The sequence below is a fragment of the Bufo bufo genome, chromosome 7 (assembly GCF_905171765.1).
Source record: "Bufo bufo chromosome 7, aBufBuf1.1, whole genome shotgun sequence".
Lineage (NCBI taxonomy): Eukaryota > Metazoa > Chordata > Amphibia > Anura > Bufonidae > Bufo > Bufo bufo.
The window spans coordinates 189,477,837-189,496,970 of record NC_053395.1 but is presented as its reverse complement, the minus strand read 5'-3'; the positions used below and the strand labels follow the sequence as shown (position 1 = coordinate 189,496,970).

The window sequence follows — 19,134 nt, the reverse complement described above, 5'->3', positions numbered from 1 at the left end:
CACTGCTGTGCAGGTTTGAATGTGTTGCGTAGTGCGAGGAACAAAGACTGCCCCAATTGTGAAGTTTCACGAAAGAAGAGCAGCATGCAGCGATTAGTTTTTTTGTGGTCTGAGGATGTGTCTGGTGCCGATATTTATCAAAGACTTAGTATGTAAAAAGTGTTTAGTGCCGAAAAAGTGTGTATCAATTGTGACACAGTGAGGGGTTGTGTCTGGCAAGGCAGGTATTTTCCTCCCAGCATGTGTGGCTGGGATGATTTCCAGCCAGGTGAGGTCAAATACCGGACCGGAGTTTAAGTGCCGGTCTGGGTTTTGGCAGCACCTAGCTGTCCTTAGATAGGCAGCTGGGCCCAGCAGAAATGTCTGACGTTTTGAGTTAAGAACTTGTATTTTGCCTCTGTACTGCGCCCGCTTACCCTATCTACCAGAGCGGAACCCCACAATTGGTGGAAGATGCAGGCAAGAGCAGTAAGGCTGGCGTGAACGCCAATATTTTTAGTGTTTCTGCATTTTTTAGGCACGGTTGTATGTCGTACATTAAACCAGCTATATTACAACCAGTGCCCCACGACGAAATGGAGGCTGTTGTAACGGCCCTCATGAAAGCTAATCTGCAGCAGCGAGAGACAAACCTGCAGCAACACAAGGCTAATAAGCAGCAGCAGGAGAATAACCAGTTGCTGCTACAACACGTGATGGCTTTGCAGACAGCAGGAGCAACCCCGAGCGTCCACGATGCCCGGAAAGCAGTCCGTGTTGCGATTCCTAATATGACCCCCGCAGGCGACATCTAAACCTACCTGGCGATATACGAGAAAGTGGCCATCAGGGAAAAGCTACCCTGTGACCAGTAGGCTGAGGTCGTCGCTCCATTCCTGGCATCCGATTCCCAGCTGGTGTATTTCGACTTGCCGGACGATCAAGCGGACGACTACCAAAAGTAAAGGGTGAGATTTTGGCAAGACTTGGGATGAATGTGTTGGTCCAGGACCAGCGGGTACATCAGTGGGGGTTTAAGCCGGCTAAGCCTGCGAGGACCCAGTATTATGACTTACTCCACCTCTTGCAAAAGTGGCTACAGCCTGATGTACTGAGTCCCATGGCTATGCTGGATAGACTATTGACTGATATGTTCTGGAGGGCTCTGCCACCCCCTCTCCAGCACTGGATCGGCCAGGAGTCTCCTGGCAATGCCCTAGAAATGGTGGAGCGCTATGAGGCTACTAAGACTGTTACAGGGGGTTCTTTTGGGAGGGGGGCAGTCAAACCCCATAAATCTCCATTCCAGACCCGGCGACTTGTACCAACCAAACCAACTCGCGGTGTACCCTCTACGGACCTGGCTCCGATAGTCTGCTGGCGGTGTCAGGAGCTGGGCTATGTAAGAGCTGACTGTCCCCATCAGGTGGAACCCATGGATACTAACTATGGCTACCGTCAGTTGCTATATGCCAGGAAGCTGTGTGCAGCAGGTACCCCAAAAACTCTAAACCACCTGTGCTAGGTGGAGGTAGGAGACACTCTAGCGGAGGATCTGCTGGACTCAGGGAGTCTGGTGTCCCTAGTAAGGGCTCCCCTGGTATGGTCAGCGGAGTAAACTGGCTAGAAAGTTGGGGTCATGTTAATCCATGGAGACTTAAAAGACTATCCCACCACCCTGGTGTCTCTAACCACAGGGGCTGGCAGATGGACTCACGAAGTGGCAGTTGCCCCAAATTTACACTACGAACTCATAATAAGGAGAGACTTCCCAGGCTTCCTAGCACTGTAGCCTGCTATGAGAGTGACTGATACCCACGAGACAAGGGTAACCCTAGCAGAGTGGCCCAGCTCAGGGGAGAGACCAGAACTCTGGTAACCTGATACTGAAGGGCCAGCGATAGGGGTGACTGCCACTTCGGTGGAAGAGACAACCCCGCTAAGTGTGATGGTGGGAGACGTGGAGGACTTGCCACCGGGTCCTGAATTGTCAGACCTCAATGTCTCCAGGGATAATTTTGGTACCGCCCAACATCGGGACCCAACCCTATCCCGAGCCTAGGAAAATTTGTTGATAGTAGATGGTGAACCACAACAACCTGGGGCAGTGTCAGTGTTTTCCTGTTTTGTGGTTCATCAGGATATGTTGTATCGTGTAAACCAACTACGGGGTGAGCATATTGAACAGTTGGTGGTCCCCAAGGCTTATCGCAAGATTGTGTTAGATCTAGCCCACCAACACGTTCTCGGGGGTCACCTGGGGCTGCAGAAAACTCAGGATCGTATTCTACAGCGGTTTTACTTGCCCAGGATATTCATAGAAGTGGAAGAGTTTTGTAAGTCTTGCCCGACCTGCCAGATAACTAGCCCCCAGCCACATTCCCGTAGTCCCCTAGTACCTCTCCCGATTATCGAAGTACCGTTTGACCGAATAGCTATGGACCTCATAGGCCCAGTACCGAAGTCCGCCAGAGGGCATCAACACATCTTAGTCATAATAGACTACGCCACTCGGTACCCGAGGGGGTGCCACTGCGACATACCTCGGCCAAACTGATAGCTAAGGAATGATGAGAGAACTCTGTAAGTTGCTGCACATAAAACAGCTACGGACGTCCGTTTACCATCCGCAAACGGACGGTCTGGTAAAAAAGTTTAACCAAACATTAAAAAATATGTTGAAAAGGGTGGTGGCTAAAGATAGGAAGGACCAGGACCTCCTTCTGCCCTATCTCATGTTCGCAGTGCGAGAGGTACCCCAGGCCTCTACTGGGTTCTTGCCCTTCGAACTGCTATATGGATTGCGGTCTCTTGAACGTGGCCAAAGAGGCGTGGGAACAACAACCCACTCCACATAAAAGTGCCATTGAGTACATTACCCAGATGCAAGATCAGATAGAGGCAGTGTTGCCTCTTGTTAGGGAGCATATGGAGGTAGCTCAGCAAGCCCAGAGTCGGGTCTATAATCAGCAGGCTCAGGTCTGAATCTTTAACCCAGGTGATCGGGTTTTGGTTCTGGTGCCGAATGTGGACAGGAAGTTCCTGGCTAGGTGGCAGGGGCCCTACGAGGTGCTCGAGAAAATTGGAGATGTAAACTATAAGGTACACCATCCAGGGCAGCGAAAGCCGGAGCCGGTTTACCATGTGAATTTACTCAAACTGTTGAAAGATAGGGAAACCTGTACAGAAGACTCAGGAGGCCAGGGAGTTCGTTCGTTGGAACACGGGTGTGCTCTCAGACCTCCCTGGACGCACTTCCATATTCCAGCATGACATTGTCACTGAGCCTCAGGCAAAAGTCTGATTAAAACCATACCGGATACCCAAGGCTCAGCAACAAGCCATATCGGAGGAGGTGCAGCTAATGTTGCAGCTAGACGTCATTGAGGAGTCGAAAAGTGAGTGGGCCAATCCTATAGTTTTGATACCCAAGCCGGGCGGGACGTTGCAGTTTTGTAACGACTTTCGACAACTTAATGAGGTTTCCAAATTCGATGCGTATCCCATGCCCCGGGTGGATGAGCTCATCGAGAGATTACCTGGACGATATTGTCATCCACAGTACCGACTGGGAAAGTCACTGTAGTGGACTCCCTTCGGAATGCTGGTCTAACCGCTAACCCATAAAAATGTGCGATAGGGTTAAAAGAGACTAAGTACCTGGGGTAGGTCATTGGGCACGGAGTCTGCAAACCCCAAGTGAACAAAATAGAGGCGATACGGAATTGGCCCCGACCTGTCATCGATAGGCAAATAAAGTAATTTCTGGGAATGGTGGGCTATTACATGAGGTTTGCTACTCTAGCCGCGCCCTTGTCAGGGCTCTTGAAGGGATGAAAATCAGTGATGGTTCACTGGGATGATCGGGCGGAAGAGGCTTTTGCCGCTTTGAAGTCAGCCCTGTGTGGGTCACCGGATTTGGTGACGCCCGACTTCAAGAGGGCGTTCGTGGTACAAACGGATGCCTCCGAAGTAGGCCTAGGTGCTGTACTGTCTCAGGAAGTCAACTGGGAGGACCATCCCGTTGTCTTCCTAAGCCACAAGCTCACCCCAGCCGAAACCAGGTACAGTATAGTGGAGAGAAAGTGCCTGGCTATCAAGTGGGCACTCGAGTCTCTCCGCTATTATTTGTTGGGGAGTAAGTTCCGCCTGGTGACCGACCACTCCCCTCTCAAGTGGATGAGCCAGGCCAAAAACAGGAATGCCTGGGTCACCAGATGGTTTTTGTCTCTGCAGAACTTTAAGTTCTCGGTAGAACACAGAGCAGGCCGGTTGCAGGGAAACGCGGATGCCCTGTTCCGGGTTCATTGTCTGGCGTGTGTCCACCCCCTCAGGGTTGAACAGAGGGGGGGTATGTGACACAGTGAGGGGTTGTGTCTGGCAAGGCAGGTATTCTCTTCCTGAGCTGGGCTGATTTCCAGCCAGTTGAGGTCAAATACCGGACCGGAGTTTAAGTAACAGTCCGGGTTTTGGCAGCACTTGGCTGTCCTTAAATAGGCAGCTGGGCTCAGCAGAGATGCCTCTGTTTTTGGGATCTGAGGCTTTGTGCCTTGCTGGAGGGCTGAAATCCGTATGCTGGGGAAACAGGCCCCCTAAAGCCTGCTGTGGACTACTGGAGGCAGAACTGCCAGCAAAGTGACTTGTGTTATATGAACTGTCCATTGTGTGTGAATTAACACCAAGACTGCAAAGTTAGGTGCTGTTTTGTACAATTGCCTCAAGTGTGAATAAACACTGACGTTTTGAGTTAAAAACTTGTATTTTGCCTCTGTACTGCGCCTGCTTATCCTATCTACCAGAGCGAAACCCCACAGAATGGATAGAGAAGTTCAAGGAAGATCGTACAAGTGTCAGCCATGAAGAAGGAGCTCGGCACCTGTCCACATCCACGACTGATAACAACATTGACAGTGCACGTAAATGGATTCTGTGAAATAAACAAGTGATTATGTAACCCTAAGAGGAGGAAGATTCACGTCTGGTGAATATGGCGGTGCATTCGTGGCTCATTAAAACATTTTAATGAGGGAATACGAAAGCTTGTTGACAGATGGACAAAGTGTTTTGAAAACGCAGGAAGATTATGTCAAAAAATTATATTTTAGTTTTTTTCCGAAAGTTGATTAAAATAAATTCTACACCCAGAGTACGGATAATTTTTGACTCTTACTTATATATATAACCCTAATTTATTTGTTGCCCAGGTTTCCATTTTGTTTTAGAAAACTGGTACTGCATACCGACAGTATTTGTACCATAGGTATAAACGAGATATCAACAATGTGTTCTCATTAAAAAAAATCATTAAAAAAAACTTGTATCTAAATAGAAATAGGTAACTTCTCACAACCAGTATATAACAATATGTCAAGAGACAGAGTCTATGAAAACATATCAGCAATAATGGAGTTATGGAACAATTAAGATCTCCTTACAACATGTTTTCATCTGTAGATAAGTCACTTGAGAGGTCTGGATGTAATGGATTTTGTAATTGACATTGCACATTTAAAGTCATTCTATACCTTTGTGGCTAATTACATTTCACAGCTTTGGCTCACTAGAGGATACTGAGCCTAAATATGCAGTTTTATGGAGGGGACAATTCCCACTTTGGTGCTTTGTATGAGACATTAGAATGTGAAAGCTGTTAAGTGACATCTGTGACTAAAATAATGAATAAAAATAAAAATTGCTGTTAAGATTTGTTCTTTGTGTAACCGTCAATATATTATCGAGCGGCATTTCGAATCACAAAATGGAATGAAAAGACGTATGATGGGAATCTTACCCATTTATCTCCATCTGTGCTATAGACGCTGGTCTTAGGGATGCGGTCCAGTAACTTAAAAAATTGAGCAGCCGCAATTTTGGCTTTGGCATAATCTGGAGTGAAAGACGATGCCCTTCCCAAGGCATTGCCACTTGTGACTATGGCAGATATGACTCTGAAGAAGAAAGATCGATCTGATCAAATTTCTGATGGTAAAACAATACTTTTTTATCAAGAGAAGTTGTGTGCTTTCAGGTAACCCACTCTTATCTGTTTTATTAGGGAATACTTAGCTAATTGGAGTGAAACCATTATTAGCACCGACAGAAGGAAAGACCATGTAAATAACAGACCCATAGACAGCCAAGGATTTCATTCTTCTGTCTGGCCTAGTCAACATCTGAAAGGATATGTCCACCTTTTGTAACTTAAATATTTTGATACATTTACATTTTTTTAAAAGTAAGCAAGTTGCAAATAGTGTTAAGAAAAATTTCGTGCCATTTTGCGTACAGCTCCTATTCAGACCAATGTGTTTCTATAACTACAGACTACAAACAAATCCTGTGTAGTCTGATCCTATGTTCAAACTCCTTTGACCCTTACGTCTGTCTTCTTCTTACTAACATCCAAATGTATTCTTGAGGTGAAGTTATGCTTTGAGGAAGGGTCATGAGCCCAAAACATGTTACCTGGCTGAAATGTATCTGGTTGGCACTTATGAATAAAGCTGAGGGCATCGTAGCATGTTGTCAGTGCAACATAAAAAAAGAAAAAAGCAACATATCATGTGGGAATTTATGTTTTTATTAAAGAAGTTTTCCAAGATTTTGAAACTGATGACCTTTCTTCAGGATAAGTCATCAGTATCTTATCAGTGGTGGTCCGACACCCAAGACCTCTGCCAATCAGCTGTTTGAGAAGGCACCAGCGTTTCTGTAAGTGCCGTGGCCTTCTTCCTACTTACCAAGCACAGCGCCGCAAATTGTATAGCGGCTGTGCTTGGTATCACAGCTCAGCCCCATACACTTCGATGTACAATGTACAACGCTGTGCTTGGTAAGTAGGGATAAGGACACGGGGCTTACAGGAGCGCTGGTGCCTTCTCAAACAGCTGAATGGCAAGGGTCCCGAATGTTGGTCCCCCACCAATCAGATACTGATGGTCTATCCTGAGGACAGGTCCTCAGTATCAAAATCTTGGAAAACTCCTCTAACGATAAGCCACTAGGGGTGCTCTTTGGACGTTTTTGCTTTATTTTTTTTATTTTTATACATTATCATATAGTAAAGATTAGACAGAAGGGCATATTGTGACGGACCGCTTGGCACCCCGACTGGGTGCCTCCGCCAATCGATGCTTCCTAGTGCTCACCGAGTACTTCCAAGAACTCCACCGGACACCATCAGCACTGTAGTCCCCACTTCCAGCGTTACAGCTTGGCTGGGGTCTCACTGTCCTCCACCCACCCTGGGCCCAAGAACAGGATCCAGCTTCCAGTGGGTAGAACTGTGTTGTAATCCCAGGGGAGTATAATACCGATAGCAATCCTCAGAGTAAATATAGCTGTCCCCCCCACACATGAGATGAGACTCTATGTTGAGGGTGAAACAAATCAAGAACTCCCTTTATTGAAGACCAACTCAGTATATATACAGTTCAAGGAGTCTAACATAATTCAATCAAACATGAACAGCATGCAAACAGACATCCCCTCCCCAGTGTCTTAACGAAAGAATAGGGAGAGAGGAGACACATGTGATGGTATTATCTCCTGAGTGTATCATAGGGTGATCTACTCCTCTACACCGGAGTCAGCTACTCCTAGAGTCAGCTATCTTAATCCCATCACTAACACAATAGAACAAAGGGAAAAATAAACTAACACATTCATTGGGAGTCTCAGTGCAGAGTTAACCCTTTTTGTGTTGCGGGATTCACACCCGACACCTTAAAAGGGCAATAGGAAAGATGTGACCTATAACTCCACACATAAATCAGGGTTAATAGTTCCTTGTAACACCAAGAGGTCTGAGGGGGGTCTCCATAGTTCTGGGTCCATAGTCCGTAGGAAGGAGGCTAGTCCTCAGGCTTCTCCAGCAGCCCCATTGACGGTTCAGTCCGTCACACATATGACTGCAGGACTTCACACGTTTTGCAGTCTGTAACCAGGGGGCACTGAAGACTGCATAGGAGCTGTATACGCAGTAGGATATTTTTAATTTTGTTTAATTTTTTTTTAGATGCATTGGAGCAATTTTTAAAAGTTTGCAGATATGGACATAGCCTTTAAAAGAGATATCAATTCAAACTGGTATTAAGTGTATCAGGGAAATTAACATAAGCCTGTACCTGCCGCCTCCCTCAATCTCACTTGCCTCTGGCTTTGTACTGAAATGCTATGCTTTTGCAGTTTCGTCAATTCTATTAACATTTTAGAATTTCATCAATTCAATTAACATTATCAACAACAGAAACAATAGATAATGGCCCACATTTACTGATACTGTCTAAAAGTAAGACGGTGCAGCCTGTCTTAAACTGCGCCCATTTTACCACAGTGGCTGATGCTGGGTGATGTCTGGCTCACCTATAGACTGTCTAGCATCAGTTTTCGACCACCTATTTGTTAGCTTAGTTCACTTCAAAAACTGTGCCAAAATGTTGAAGTATTGGTTCACCACCGCACACCGTTGACTATAAAGGGATCTCACAGGGATCCCACCACTTTCAAAAATAAACAACTGCTTTCAACAAACAAAAAATTCTTCATATACAACCTTTTTTCTGGCCAAAAGTCAGCATCTCACCAGAATTCGGCTAGATCACCGCTGGATCCCATCATAATCAATGGGGATCAGGCCTTGCCTGGTCGTGTCTGGCAATTCCAGATCCACTGCTCATTTTGATTGCTTCCAATACATCAAGAACTGATTGTTCACTTGCTGCCTAATATATCTCACCCCTTGCCAGGTGACAAAGTCATGAGATAGTAAATGTTATTCACTTCAATGTTCATTGGTTGTAAATGCTATCATTTCAATTCATAAAGAGTAATGATGGAGAAATGTATAATACCTGAAAACCACAGTATAGTTTATCCCATCTGTATTAACTAAAAAGCCTCCAAATCTAAATGAGGCTGCATAGGTCATATAAATGACACACTGGGCAAAGCCGAAACAGGCACCGTAAACATGAGCCTTTTTGACGCCTGTCTTGTAAGGCATCTCCAGCTCCTTCTCATAGAGTTGGACAAACATCATTTCCTTGCCCAATCCTGCAACCGTACGAATATTACCAATAGCTTCACCGGAGACCTGTGGTAAAAAAAAAAAAAAAGAACATGATTTTTATGAACTTTGTATCATTTTTGTATTTTCATTTTCACACTTTAGGATAAAGGTGGTGGCAATGTTAACATTGAGCGCATAAAGCTTATTGCTTGGGATGATGAGACTTTCTTAGCATACTTTGAGATAGTTCACATCTCTAAAGAGCATTGGAAGCAAGAATCACCTAACTTGGCTTGATGTTTCTTGGTCAACATCCAGATAGAGCTAAACCTTAAAACCATACTTAAAGGCTATGGACACCTTTAGGGGAAATTTTTTATTCTATCATTCTACTCATTTTGGGCCAAATTGTTTTGGTTTTTTTCCTTAGTCTTTATTAGAGATGAGCGAGTCCATTCCAAACAAAACTGAACTTTTGGCAAATGCTCACCAATTTAGATTAGAAATTCAGAATACTAGTGAGTGCAACAGACCAGGGAGGATGAAGATGGAAGATCACATGACTCCCCGAGGGGTCCTAGCTGGCAGGCTTGCCGACAGTGCTTTGTAGTCAGCCTGACAACCAATCAGAAGGGAAGATATTGGCTGGTCTTTTAGGCTTTGTCCAAGTTCTGAAGTATAGAGGCCATTGTGAGTTCAAACACTGATGTGATAGGACATTGCTGCCATGTGTCTACCGATTACAAACACAAGCCAGCCATCTAAAGGCCCTTTTACATTGCTCAATTGAGCAGACAATTACATTCCTTCCCACAATCGTCTGCTCATCAGTGAAGAAGACGGCTGCATTTACATGCAGCAATCTCCTCCACAGTAGGGGGAGGAGTGATTGTTAATGACATCGCTCGTCCCCTACAGAATCATTGTTTGCCGGCAGCAGAGTGATTTTTAGGCAGCGCGATCTGCTGCCCACAAACGATCATTTAGGTGACCGCATCAAAGGTCAAATTACCCAATGAATGAGTTTACGCGTTCATCAGGTAATCACAAGCAGCATACATTTTGCTGCCTATGCTGCTCAGTTGCACTTCTTTCTTTCTAAATACCTGTTGCAATTTTTCTACCATTTATAAGTGCGCAAATAATCTTATTTTAGTGCATCGATACTAGTGTACAGTGTGTTCCAAGCAGAGAACATTTAATTGGACCTGCATTTCTTATCAAAAAACCTTTTGCCATTTTACTACTTTTTATAAGTACAAATGGGCAGACATAGTTTACGCAGTGGTGTGTGAAATAAAAATGATACTAACACCAAGCAAATACACACACCACCATATGATCTAAAAATATAATATAATGTTAAAAACAGATATACAAAGGGCAAAGACAGGTGGCAATCACTTACAGTAAAGAAACTGAATAGAGTGGTGCAGTACCCGGAGCTGAGGGTGCTTGCAAATTGTTGTTTAGTGTTTGTTATATATCATTTAATGCAAGGTATACCCAGTATGGTTATTGTATGGAAGTGACAGAGTTAACCAACTCTGACACATCCCCCCCGCAGGAAGCTTGTCTAGTTCAGTCTAGTTACCGTAGTTGTAGTCTGAAGTTAGCAGAGTGAGGAAACAACTCCATGTGCTCCAATCCTCATAGGACTGGACTAATTTGCAGACAATTAGCTTAATTTGAAGATCACTGTATCTCCTGAGAGAAATACCTCACCATTTCCACAGTACTTTAGTATGAGAGAGAGGAAATACCAAGATCTGTAATAGCTGAGCAAACATAGTCAGTAAGGTATTCTACTATTAAAAGTCATAGACATTACTGGTGTGGGAAATTGCTAAGGCACCATCCACACTTGGACACAACCTGACCAGTCATATCTTAAAGCTGTACATCACAATAGCCAACTACATACCATAAACTGGCCATTACACCAACATAGAAACATAGAATGTGTCGGCAGATAAGAACCATTTGGCCCATCTAGTCTGCCCAATATACTGAATACTATGGATAGCCCCCGGCCCTATCTTATATGAAGGATGGCCTTATGCCTATCCCATGCATGCTCAAACTCCTTCACTGTATTTGCAGCTACCACTTCTGCAGGAAGGCTATTCCATGCATCCACTACTCTCTCAGTAAAGTAATACTTCCTGATATTACTTTTAAACCTTTGCCCCTCTAATTTAAAACTTTGTCCTCTTGTAGCAGTTTTTCTTCTTTTAAATATTCTCTACTCTTTTACCTTGTTGATTCCCTTTATGTATTTAAAAGTTTCTATCATATCCCCTCTGTCTCGTCTTTCTTCCAAGCTATACATGTTAAGGTCCTTTAATCTTTCCTGGTAAGTTTTATCCTGCAATCCATGTACCAGTTTAGTAGCTCTTCTCTGAACTCTCTCCAAAGTATCACTATCCTTCTGGAGATATGGTCTCCAGTACTGAGCACAATACTCCAAATGAGGTCTCACTAGTGCTTTGTAGAGCGGCATGAGCACCTCCCTCTTTCTACTGGTAATGCTTCTCCCTATACACCCAAGCATTCTGCTAGCATTTCCTGCTGCTCTATGACATTGTCTGCCTACCTTTAAGTCTTCTGAAATAATGACCCCTAAATCCCTTTCCTCAGATACTGAGGTTAGGACTGTATCACTGATTGTATATTCTGCTCTTGGGTTTTTACGTCCCAGGTGCATTATCTTGCACTTATCAACATTAAATTTTAGTTGCCAGATTTTTGACCATTCCTCTAGTTTTCCTAAATCCTTTTCCATTCGGTGTATCCCTCCAGGAACAACAACCCTGTTACAAATCTTTGTGTCATCAGCAAAAAGACACACCTTACCATCGAGGCCTTCTGCAATTTCGCTGATAAAGATATTAAACAATATGGGTCCCAGAACAGATCCCTGAGGTACCCCACTGGTAGGAAGACCATGGTCTGAATATACTCCGTTGACTGCAACCCTCTGTTGTCTGTCCCTCAGCCACTGCCTAATCCATTCAACAATATGGGAGTCCATGCACAAAGACTGCAGTTTATTGATAAGCCTTCTATGTGGGACAGTATCAAAAGCCGTACTAAAGTCTAGATAAGCGATGTCTACTGCACCTCCGCCATCTATTATTTTAGTCACCCAATCAAAAAAATCAATAAGATTAGTTTGACATGATCTCCCTGAAGTAAACTCATGCTGTTTTTCATCTTTCAATCCATGGGATTTTAGATGGTCCATCTAAACATCTCCTACCCAAACCAAAAACCCACAACACCAAGGGCCTCGAACTGCCATCAGGCAAGACCTTCAACATTGCGGTGTGCCCTGAGGGAAGAAGGGGTTCACCCTCCTTTTGCTGCCATGGCCCTAAAGAGAAACGGTGTAAGTAAAGCCATCCTGGCTCCTCGGGGCTTGCGGTAGTGGTAGTTACATGTAAACAATATTAAATGCCTCACAAAGATATCTAAGAATAGTAAATCACAACAGAACCCAGTAGCACACAGTAAAACACAAAGTAAGATCCCTTGAATAACAAGTGTACAATAGTCTAGGTGTGGTTAAATATGATAAAGGTGCACAATGTGGCAAAAGAAGCAGATACAGACCACAAGGCAGCTCCAAACCGAATGTATGTTTTACCTGGAGCAAAAAAAAAAAGGAGAGAGAAGGAGAGGAAGATGAAAGAGAAACAAATTACAGTCCTAGGAGACCTCAGATTGTCATATACCAATTTTCAGGCCAACTGGAGCACTTATTATTCTGATACAATCAATTTGTGCCTGAATTTGATTTTTTGATTGATTGACTGATTCAAGAAATTCACTTATTTCCAGTTTTTATTTTAAAAATAATTCAACATTCTTTCCTCTACAGCTTTCTCAGTAAATTCTTCAGAGAGCTGTTCTGACGGCTTGATCTGCAGTTCTTATCTCTGAACTCCTGACAGCTCAAAAACACTCATTTAGGCCAAATATTTATCAAACTGATCAGAATTTAGTGATAAGGGGTGTTTATGAGCTGTAAGGAAAGTAAAGATAAGGGCTTCAGATGGGGCCTTCAGAGCAACTCTCTGAGGGATTCTCTGTGAAGCAGAAAGCAAGAGTCTGTAAAGCAGTGAAAGTAAACGTTGTAGAGGAGAAACTGTTGAAAATGTTTAATAAATGATTTTTAACCCAAATTGAGAAGTGCACAATGTTTAAAATATTCCTCCCAAAGGTGTCCACAATCTTTAAATGAAAACAGTTTTATTTTAGCAGAGACATTTTTTTCGATGCTGCAAAGGAGAATTTAATGGCGTTCATTTTAGGAAATAAAGGTCAAAATGTACTTTTTTGTGGCTCCCTGGGCTATGTGGCTGATATTCAAAGTGTAATTAAATTAATCTTTTTCCATTTCTCCCCTTTAGACTCGAGGCTCTACGTGTGATACATGTTCTTTATGTGGCATTAATTGAAAGATGTTTTTTTAATGCAGCACTTTATGTGCAGAATAGCCTTCACTACTGGATGATGAGCAGTAAGTGGGGCGGGCAGATATTAAAAAGGAACTAAAGGTGGAATTTAATGGAAATAAAGTTGTTTTAGCACATAAAGATATTATGAGTTCTTGTGCATTAATATCACAGAGATGTACTAAGATGTAATTACAGGTAATGAGTGTACATCTATCAGCCTTACAACCTGTGGAGAGCTGCATGGGTTAGGGCCCATTTACACATGCAGAGAATCCACCTACCGTCTTCTGTATGCTCGTTTCTGCCTATATAGTTTGCATTGTTGTTGGCGGCTTCTCACCTAGCTACACGGAAGGAGGTGCTGCCATGATTTTTATGTCCGCATAAAGGATAGGATCAATGACAACTCAGCGCTTAGTTGCTCGTTGGTAGACGGGTTTACAGGGGTCAATGATCGGGAACGAACATGTGTACTAAGGATGTATATAACGCTCTCAAGAGTACTCACACTTCCATATGTAATGATGATGATAACTTCCTGAAGTGGGGTAGTCTCACTCAGGTACGTAAGTAGGCTTTTTATTTTTCGATCTATCCTGGTAGGCCATTTGGTGATTCCTCATTGAGCTAGTGCATTAAAGGGGTTGTCTCACTTCAGCAAGTGGCATTTATCATGTAGAGAAAGTTAATACAAGGTGATTGTCCATATTGCCTCCTTTGCTGGCTTGATTCATTTTTCCTTTGCATTATACACTGCTTGTATCCAGGGTTTATGACCACCCTGCAATCCAGCAGCGGTGGTCGTGCTTGTGCAGCGTCCCACTCAGGACACGTGGGAACTGCAAAATTACTGTAAAACTGCATTACTGTGTGGCGAGTCGTTCTGCATGACATCACCTGTTGTATCCCTGTTCATAGGCTGGTTAAGTGCGCTTTATACATCCCACCACTAGAGGGGGATAGCACTTAATATATATAAATACCTTAGTCAGGCCTAGTGTGAGAGAGTGGAGAGGAGTTGTGGTGGTTGCTAGTGAAGTGAGTTAGTTCAGTTGAGACTCCACATCACAGAGTAGTGAGTGAAGTCAGAAGCAGCTATGTGGTAATGCCAAGGTATGAGGGGCAGGAGAGTGTTTTCCTCCTGTGGTCCTCTTAGTTCCTTACATTCTACAACCAGAGGATAGAGTTTCGTCCCTGGAAGAAATCCAAGCAGAGAGACATCGGTGATAACAGCCATTACCTAAGGCTTAACGGGCACCTTTGCACATGGTGGAGGACAATCTAGAGGCAGCCTCACCATAAATTATAGAAGACAGATTAGCTACCTGTTCAAGGGCTTGGAAGATACAGAAATAATAGGACTAAGCATACCCGAAAAGAGTACTACAGAACCACAGCCTGAGTCAGAACCCAGCCAAACCTATTAACAGTGGATCAACAGAATTCCTCTAAATATCAAGGGACTGTATTCTGTCTGGATGTTTATGCTGCAACTAAAACCAGCTACAGTAAAAGTTGTGAGTTGTATCCTACCACTGTCTACCTCATTCTTCAATATTACTACAACTGGATGTACCACCATTAACGGTACTGGCGTCACGACAAATACCACCAAGGGACCCAGCCGCCACAAGCACCCTAAACACCACTGTCATCAAGGGCACCTCAACCTCCATCTAGGCTGGTGTTTCCCTACCACAGAGTGTGCCCCGGAGGATTTCGTGCTGTCTTCCTCATCACTATGCTGCCGGCCCAGGGAGGCTTTCTGCTAACCATGAGTAAACCGATGAACTGTATTATTACTTCCCCTCATCGGCCCACTTTTTCCTATAGTGTGCTAATACGACGACCACTGCTGGATTGCAGGGTGGTCATAAACCCTGGAAACGAGCAGTGTTTAATGTGATGGAAAAATGAATCTAGCCAGCAAAGGAGGTAATATGGACAATCACAATACATTAGTAAGTGCCTTGTATTAACTTTCTCTACATGATAAATGCCAATTGCTAAAGTGAGACAACCCCTTTAAGCATTTGCAAAATACACTCCTCACAGCAAATGTATGTGCACTTGTGGTTTCTAAACTAATCTAAAGAATTAGTGGCTAGTGACTAGGTTCCAGTGTCCAGTAGTAGGAACCTGGCACGTTGAAAATGTTACAGAACAGGAGGTGCCGAGTATATTGATACATTGTTATATAGTGAAAATAATTCAACAAATCATGACATTTATTGATCTAAAATACTGTTGATTCTGGGCTTAGGAGTCCAGTGGGCGGTGCTACTATTGAGACTGCCCCCTCGACTCCCAAGCCCAAAATGAGCAGAGTTGTACATCTAAATGACAAGTTAGGGTGGGTTTGCGATGACGTTCTAAATTCCATTATAGGGTTCCGCTATAACAGAGTTATAATGGAATATAATGGAATTTTAGGACAGAATGCAAAAGGGAAGCCTTTAGGACGCATTCCATTTTACTCCGTCCTAATACATGTCAATGCCACAAATAACGGTTTTGTTTGGTTCCATTATACATGACAGAAAAAAGTCCTGTCGACAGGACTTTATATACGTGTATATATGCGGGAGGTGGTTGGGAACGGGTTAATATTATCATTATCCTATACATCATTTTCCCCGACTGATACAAAAATACTCTCAGATACCTTTCCAGCTTCTTCCAACGCTTTTTTGTCTTGATTTGCAAATCCTGTAAGCATTTTAGCTTGAAAAACTCCGGACAATCCGATTAAAGGAAGGAAGCATAAAACCACTAGAGTCAGCTTCCAGCTGAAGTAGAAGGAGATGATCAGTGAAGCTCCGATATTTGTGAGGGAATTCACAATCATTCCAATCTGAGAACCAGTGGCCTAAATAGGGGAAAATTAAACTTAAAGTAAATCAATGGGGAATACGTATTCTACTATACAATCAGCTATGAGTCTTATGTACTGATGAAAACTGTACAGCAATAAAGGGTAATTATATACAGCTACATATCTATAAGTTATATGCACTTAGCTATACTAGTGAAAATACTACTACTGGTTTTTCCAAAGCTTGTTGCTGATAGATAATGGTTTGTTATTTTAGAGGGCATCTGTCAGCAGGTTTGTACCTATGACACTGGCTGACCTGTTACATGTGCGCTTGGTAGCTGAAGACATCTGTGTTGGTCCCATGTTCATATGTGTCCGCATTGCTGAGAAAAGTGATGTTTTAATATATGCAAATGAGCCTCTAGGAGCAACAGGAGCGTTGTCATTACTCCTAGAGGGTCAGCTCTCTCTGCAACTGCCATGCCCCCTGCACTTTGATTGACAGGACCAGGTGTGATCACTTTTTTACTGCCTGGCCCTATAAATGAAAGTGCAGAGGATGCGGCAGCTGCAGAGAGAGCAGAGCCTCTAGGTGTAATGACAACGCCCCCGTTGGTCCTAGAGGCTCATTTGCATATATGAAAACTTAATTTTTCTCAGCAATGCGGACACATATGAACATGGGACCAACACGGATGCCTTCAGCTGCCAAGCGCACATGTAACAGGTCATCCAGTGTCATAGGTACAAAACTGCTGACAGATGCCCTTTAAAGGACTACTCCAGACAAAAGTGATATATTGATTTATGCCTAGTGCAGGACTTAAAGGATTTGTTCTATTAAGATAGCTTATCCCCTAAACAAAGAATATTGGATACGTTTCCAACCATGGGAGGCCCCTGATGGTCTCAAGAATAGGACCAGTGCGCTGCTGCTCCATTCAGCTCTATGGCACTACTAGAGATAGCCAAGCATGTCTGCCACTCCATTCAAATGGGCAGCGTGGCCCCCCTTTCTCGAGATTGGTGGGTGCCCCAGAAGTCAGACCCCTGCTGGTCAAACACTTATGCCGTATTCTGTGAATAGGGGATAAATTGCTTTAATGGAACAGCCTTTTAAGGAGGTGGTGCATGAGCCAGGTTTTCTATGTATAGTATTCTTTGAAACTCTATGTCATGCTTCGCCCCTTTAGAGCCTTCCTTAGGCACGTCACATTGGATTAGTTTAGGCATTCTTTCAAACCGTATTCAAGTAACAGAAATCCTCATAGATTTACAAGGAAACTGCAAGAGCAGCAATGACATAAGAAAAAAAACAGAGATTTACTGCACCCCTTGAACTTGAGACGCGTCAGTGGCAAGTCTGGTGGTCAGCGCTCCAGGACTGTTGTTAGCATCATCAAACCATCCAATTTCTTGACCAAGCATAGCCTGAAAACCGGTTCTCCTTAGTCTCCGGGTCAGAAGCTCTCCAGATTTGGCAAAAGCAAATCCCTAGAAATAATCATGATAGTTACTGTATGCTTCATCTGAAGCTACATCTCCTACAATAAACTTATGATCATATTAAAGAGAAGTCAGTAGAAGCGAACACAGTGTCAATCTCCATTGACGTCCCAACCTCTCCCCCTCCAATCCTGAAAATGAAGGTTTTGCTTTCCAGTCACTGTCTGGGTTCAAGTCCAACTGCATAGACTTTCTATGTTTTCCTCTTTTTGCATGGGTGTTCTCCAGATTCTTCAGTTTCCTCAAGTATTCCTGATAATTTACTGAGCATTGAGCAGAGTAGAGAACTGCATTTGAATTCATCAATTATCCACTCTACATGGGGACTTGCGGTCGACCCTGTAGTCGCTCATCCTTCTACAGATTCATTGCTTCTGGGCAGCAGATGCCTGTTTACCCAAGACAATATGCTGCCCAGAAATGATTTTGAATGCCGGTCAAAAGATACAATCATCGAACGGAGGAACATTTGCTCATTCGTTGGGTAATTGGCGGCACATTTAAACAGGGCAATTATCAGGAGCAAGCATTCATACGAATGTTCATTACTGATACCTGTCCCTATGATCGGTCCCAGCAAAAGGAACTTTAAAGATGAATTGGCTTCCTGTGAATGCTCAAGTGTGTGTCTGGGGCCACTTGGTCAGTATTTGGTCAGTGTATTTCATGAGTATTTGTAAGACAAAACAAGTAGTGGGTCCGAAATACAGAAGAGGGACAAATCTTTGCATCATTTATCTCTGTACAAACACTGATGCAAAATTCTGATCAAATACTGACCATGTGAAAGTGGCCTTAGGTAGGGAAATTACGCTGTGGACAGGAACTGATGTGAATGGTGAAAATCTCTGTACATTGCTGTAGAATATGTAAGGGCTATATAAACAGCAGCAATGCTTTATTATAGCCTCACCTGTAAAAACTGGGTAACAAATGACACCGCTGCAATTATAACAAACAGAACGCAGATTCCATTGATCTCTTTAGTTTGCTGAGCTTCATCCGGCAGAGAAAATGTCTGAAACACAAACAAAGCAAACAGATGAAATGTGTTGCATTGGATATATGTATGCTGAGTGCATGCTTGTATCCCAAAGGCTGAGTATGCCATTTTAGGGTTAAGGCCCTGGCCTCTTAAAGATAGTTGCTGGGTGTGGGCTGGTCCAAACCCTTGGGGGCTAGGAGTTGCCACTAGATATCTGCAGCCATCAGCCGAAGAGTAAGCAGATACATTGAGAATCTGGTGCCTTTGAGAAGCGGTTGACAGGAATACACTTACCCTGTGAGCTATGCCAGACAAATAGTGGACAAAAAACAGTGCCAACCTCTGAGAAAAGGAAGCTTTGAACTTTGCAGAA

The 19,134-nt window shown here is 43.6% G+C and overlaps 1 protein-coding gene across 1 annotated transcript in view; it reads right to left on the bottom strand.

The window, feature by feature from the left end:
* Nucleotides 1-19,134, bottom strand: part of ABCB11 (ATP binding cassette subfamily B member 11) — an 87,215-nt gene that overhangs the window by 12,650 nt on the left and 55,431 nt on the right. The window contains exons 20-24 of the mRNA XM_040439518.1: nt 18,690-18,794; nt 17,603-17,764; nt 16,118-16,321; nt 8,832-9,073; nt 5,771-5,927 (exon numbers count right to left, since the gene is read on the bottom strand). Coding sequence (XP_040295452.1) covers nt 5,771-5,927; nt 8,832-9,073; nt 16,118-16,321; nt 17,603-17,764; nt 18,690-18,794 — 870 coding nt within the window. The remainder of the gene's footprint in view (nt 1-5,770; nt 5,928-8,831; nt 9,074-16,117; nt 16,322-17,602; nt 17,765-18,689; nt 18,795-19,134) is intronic.